The 5,346-nt window shown below is 46.4% G+C and overlaps 1 protein-coding gene across 1 annotated transcript; it reads right to left on the bottom strand.

Moving 5' to 3' along the window:
* Window positions 1-398: 398 nt before the first annotated feature.
* Window positions 399-3,913, bottom strand: LOC147989873 (uncharacterized). The gene is made up of 9 exons (XM_087536415.1): window positions 3,743-3,913; window positions 3,230-3,427; window positions 3,011-3,139; window positions 2,763-2,930; window positions 2,659-2,694; window positions 2,300-2,364; window positions 1,774-2,022; window positions 1,138-1,412; window positions 399-1,042 (listed from the first exon to the last, which is right to left on the bottom strand). Exons 1-9 carry the CDS (start codon window positions 3,911-3,913, stop codon window positions 399-401), a joined length of 1,935 nt encoding a protein of 644 aa, XP_087392541.1.
* Between the last annotated feature and the right edge of the window lie 1,433 nt (window positions 3,914-5,346).

Raw genomic sequence — 5,346 nt, 5'->3', positions numbered from 1 at the left:
ATGAGCCGGAGAGGTAACTACAAGCATCACAAGTATATCATTATGATTATGTCTATTAAGCTTAATCGTAAGTTGATTTTCCTAAATATTGCTTGGTATATACTCTGGGTTATCAATACCTTTATATGACCCCCATGGTGGTAAGTGGCCAAAGGATTCTTTGTTTGTCTCTTATGCAGGATAAGGAAAGTAATTTTTGTTTAAACATAAAGGAACGAGAAGATCAATAAAAGGCTGGAAATATACAGCAATGGCGGCTTAAGAAAGTATTGAGCGCCATAAACATGCGCTAAGGCATGACAAAATCGAGAGTTTTTCTACCCTATTACAAGACTCCCCGAGTCTGAATAGTGAAGTATTGTTTTCACAAAGACATAAGCATATGACACCCGACGTCTTTACTCCTTTAATTGGCTTGATGATTCCAGGTTATCCTTCTCCGCCTCTTCGTCTGCTGCCCTGTCCTGGAAGGTTGAGGAAGCCCAGTCAATGCCACTCAAGGCTTCAAACTCAGCTTCTTCATCTATTAAACCAGTTGGGTCGACTTCAGGGGCAAAGGTATGCTTACGAGTTGGAGGGATCAGGCTGACATCATCATAATGAGGTGTTGGAATCCTCCGGTTCTCATTGTCATAACCCGGCTGGTACTTAGTAAGATCAGTGTCGTTCCCAATGAGGGTAGCCACAGGGTGAATGTCTTTCACACAGGCGATGAAGTCCGCCTCATCGAACAAGGTGCCATCCTCTTTCAGACTCAGATATCCAAGACTGAGGTCGGCCGGGTCTAACTCTGGAATCCATGCCTTGGCCCGGCTCAAGGCAGCTATAGCTCCAGCTCTGGCAGATGCCCGTCTTAGCTCTTGAACCCGCTGAGGCAGCACCGCAAGCCGTTTTAGAACATCTTGCAGGAGATGAGGGACATCATTTGATAAAACCACAACAGCCAAAGCACGTTGTGACTCGGTGTACAATTGCTCCACCAGAGTATAGACTGCCTTCAGTTTGACCACCATATCCTGCTTGAGATTTGTGCTCCTGGGGCCTGTGTTATTAAACAAAGGGTAAGCCGGAGGCAATAGTTAACCTAGTCATCAAAGGAAGAATTGCAATATTTGAGGTTCATATAAGGTAACTTACCGAAGATTGCTGAGACCATTCGAGGTATCTGACACTTTAAGCCGGACAACTCGGTGTTTGCTTTTGCAAGGGATGCTTCGGCTGTCTTGGCCCGAGTCACCAGAGAGGCCCTCTCATCAGCCCAAGTTTTCTTCTCCGATTCAAAGTTTTTCTTCAACTTCTCTTGTTTAGTGACGCTGAATTCAAACTTGGAGTTGGCCTTTTGAATTTCAAGTTCCTCGGCTGCCAAGCGGTTCTTTAGGTCAGCAATCTCTGACTCAAATTGACTTATGGTGGTATGCATTGGTACCAGGTCATAATCAGGATCATGATACAAATAAATTTAAGTCCCAAGCACTTTGCAAGCAAAGGTACTTGACACTTGGGGGCTAATGTATGCTGAAGAATTCTAAATTACTACGCCGGCTTATACAAACTAAAGTCCCAAGCACTTTGCAAGCAAAGATACTTGGCACTTGGGGGCTAATGCGTATCGCAAGTTCAAGGTATCAGGCTACAACCGGGTTAAGTATTTTCTCTTTAAACCGGATAAGTAGTGCTAGACAGTTTCTTAAGTCTACAGCATATTTACTCATAAGCAATAGACTTGGGGGCTGGTACAGTAAGTATGATTAACAGTAAGGAAGCATAAGTCATACCTCAGATTTTTGCTGTATTTGCTTCACCATGTCAACTTCCAGGTCACGGCTGCTATGCACCTGGTTGATATAGCCCGAGACGATCTCTCCAATACTCAAATGAGTATAGTCAGTGATGTCCATCTTGGCTTTACGGCGCTCTAGCAACTCTTCCTTAGCAGAACACTTGGCAAGAACAGTGGGCCGGGCCGGATCAACGAACTGAGTCTTGAGTATTTCCACTTCTGGGTCAGTCGTCTTGGCCGGGCTAAGTGCTTACGGGTTAACAGAATCATCAAGAATATCTTCAGCAGGCGGGTCAGAAGTTGGTGCCGGAATATCTTGAGCCGGTTCTGGTGGCGGTTGATGTGTGGAAGAGTCGGGGACGGCCGTGCCCAGTTCTGGCTCAGTCACTATAGGGTCTTGGGCCGGCTTATTCTTCTTTGTTTTCTTCCTGGGCTTCACTTGCACACTATGGACAAGGCAGAAAGGTGAGTGCCAAAACATAAGTAAGATAAAGCATAAGGAAAACAAATTGACATTACCTAGGGGCAGTCTTAAAGGCCGGCATGTTTGACTGCATAGACTCGCCAGAGGAAGGAGAGGCATCCTGGTAAATGGAGTCAGACGAATTGAGAGGTTGATGGATTAAACCCGCCAAAGGGGAAACAGAATGTAAGTCGGAGATAACCTCATTCCGATGCTTCCTGGTTACGTCAGGTAAGCCGGAGGAGAGTTCTGCGTCGTTACTGGTCCAGGTCTGTCTCCGGCTTTCAATTTACAGTCGCTTCAAAAGAAAGTCAGCATCTTGGTAAGCCAAAGGATGTGAAAATCTTACTTCCCGGGTTACTCTTCGAATTTTCTGATGCGGCAGAGGCTCGGAGTCGGAGGAGATTAAAGTTACCTCTTCTTCGACGGGTTGGTTGTTTCCCGTGTCTTCCTGAAAAAGAAGTAATGTCAGTGAAGTGGTCATAAAAGAAGTAGGAAAGTTAAAAAAAGGGGGGTTACCTCCTCTTCATCATCATCAGAATCATCAAGTTTAAACATTTCAGAGGCGCTGGGTTTCCTCTTCTTCGAAGTTGTGGGCTTGGCGGCTTTTCTTTCGGCTCTCTTAGCCACCTTGGCTTGTTTTGCCGCCTCATGATCGTACTTGACCTTCCAGAAGTCGGTATTTGCCTATGGAAAAATCATAAAGGGTCATGAGTAAAAATAAGGTACGGTGTAATAAAGAGTAATCATTAAGGTTGATGACTTACTGCAGGGGCCGGGTTATTCTTGCAGAAGGGCAGTAAGCCGAAGGCATTACTAGTTATTGTGCCCTCTTTCAACAAGGACTGGGTGGTAGCCTCCACCACATCATCTGGTAAGTCATCAGGACTATGGCGCTAAGGATCATCCTTCTCGCCAGAGTAAGTACACATTAAGCCGGGACGGCGACTTAACGGAATCACTCTCCAAGCAACCCAGACTCGGACCAGGTCGATGTCGTCTAAGCCGTTCCCCAAAAGAGCTTTGATCTTCTTGATGGTGGGGGTAAGTGGCAGACGTTCAACGACAGTCAACTTGTCTGGCAGCGGATGGTTGGATTCAAGGCGCAAGGCGCGGAAGCCGGGCAGCGGGTTCTCATCAGTCGGAGAAGTATCCTGACAGTAGAACCATGTCTGGTTCCAGTCCTTGGGATGACTCAGCAGTTCAGCATAAGGAAATAGGCAGTCTCTCCGCCTATGAATTGATATGCCACCGAGTTCCAGACTGGGCCCATTGGCACGTTCATTCTGCCGGTTTAAATAGAACAGTTCCCTGAACAAAAGCAGGCTAGGCTCTTCTCCAAGATAAACCTCACAGAAGACTTGGAAGTTGCATATATCTGACACGGAATTGGGTCCGATATCTTGAGGCCTCAGGTCAAAGAATTTCAGAACATCTCTAAAGAATTTTGAACCGGGTGGAGCGAATCCCCGGCTCATATGATCCGTAAAAACTACTACCTCCCCTTCTTTGGGATGAGGTTTCTCCTCGGACGGGTCAGGAGCACGATAAGACATGGCCTCCTTCTTGGGCAGGTAGCCAGATTTCACAAATTCGGACAATTTACTTTCCGTGACAATGGATGGGACCCAATTACAGGTCACCGGAGGTTTGGGGGCTTTGGGTGCCATTGCGTAAATCAAAGCCTACAACAAGATAAAAAAATTCGGCTCAATTGTAACCCGGAAGAGAGCATTGTTGATTTATTCAAGGTGGCGGCTTAAGAAGGGGCCTAATGACATATAGGTGACTATGCAATGATGATTAAGCCGCTGCAGGTATCAAAGATAGTTAAAATTTTCTTAAGCCGCCAGAGGCAAGCGGTGTTGACAGCCTATATTTTAAACCGACAACTATGGCTAAAACAAGATTCCACAGAGGCAATTTTTGTCTAAGTGTGGAACAAATAGGTTTCACAAGTTGCAATTATTATTTTGGATCAAACGATCGCTCTAGAAAGAAAAATTTCTAGACCTAAAACAGTGGAGAGAAGTTCATGTACTCGAAGATGGCTTCCAAACAAGGGAAATGAGATCTATTTTATACAAAATAAGTGCGGACAATCGCCGCAGCAGTTCTACATTGTTTTTACGATCTAAAACAGGGCATTGGAGGAGGAAACTAGTGAGGATTTGCGTCGGGCGGCGATGAACACCGATGAGCTCAAGAAATTTCTAATGCAGATCTAAGAAAGGAAAGGAGAGGAACTCACGGATGTGAACGAGCTGCGGAAGTTCATCATTGATCTCTGGTCAGATTCAGGTCGATGCAGCGGCCTAAGTCGGTGAGGACGACGAGTTCGACGGCGGCGACGGCGGAGCTCGAGAGGCAGAGAGGCAGCAAGAGGAAGAAGACGACTGAAAGAGGGTAAAATGGAAGACCTAGGTCGTGCCTATTTATAAGGGAAGGCCGACTGAGACGGCACGAGAAACGAGGAGGCCAAACATCATTATCCAGCGGCCCCGACGCCTTGGTTTTCGGAAGGGTCAGTGAAGACAAAGATCCATTGGAGGATATGACGGAGTAAAATATGAATTTAATTAAAGATGACGTCACGGCGGGTTAACGCAGATCCAGAAGATGACGTCATGGAGGGTTAAAACCTCTGCACAGGCAGAAGACTAAAGGTTTATTTCTTAAAGTATTTTTAGATTGACATGAACCGGTTCAAATCAATCTGGGGCCTAATGTTGGGGATATAACTATTTGTGTAAACCGCCCAGGAGGGGCCGGGTTATGCAAAGAAGACTCATCGTGAAAGAAGCCCAAGACCCAGCATAAGGATGGCGGTTCATAGGGTTTAAAGCCCACGGGCGGCTTAAGGCCCATAGTGACAAACCGCCATGATGGCGTGACTTGTAATATAAGGTAGAAATAACTAGTCACCGAGCCGGACATTGTTTATGAGCCGGCCGGGACTCTGTAGGTCGCAGGGCGTCAACCCATGTATATAAGGGGACGACCCACCGGCGGCTTAGGGCAAGAAACAACCCATCGAAAGCCGGGCATAGCGTATCTCGCTCCCTGGTCATCGAAACATCAAGCAATACCAACCCAACTAGAC

This window comes from Triticum urartu, chromosome 1A, assembly GCF_056163025.1.
Source record: "Triticum urartu cultivar PI428250 chromosome 1A, HENAU_Tu73, whole genome shotgun sequence".
In the NCBI taxonomy this organism is placed as follows: Eukaryota; Viridiplantae; Streptophyta; class Magnoliopsida; order Poales; family Poaceae; genus Triticum; species Triticum urartu.
This window is presented reverse-complemented; position numbering and strand designations above follow the sequence as displayed.

What these genes read in the sequence shown, in the direction of transcription:
- LOC147989873 (XM_087536415.1), bottom strand. Translation starts at nt 3,913, where the DNA reads ATGGCACCCAAAGCCCCCAAACCTCCGGTGACCTGTAATTGGGTCCCA. An exon ending in AGAATAACCCGGCCCCTGCA is followed by an intron (nt 2,931 to 3,010) that starts GTAAGTCATCAA and finishes ATTTTTCCATAG; the next exon opens with GCAAATACCGACTTCTGGAA. An exon ending in ACCAACCCGTCGAAGAAGAG is followed by an intron (nt 2,365 to 2,658) that starts GTAACTTTAATC and finishes TCCATTTACCAG; the next exon opens with GATGCCTCTCCTTCCTCTGG.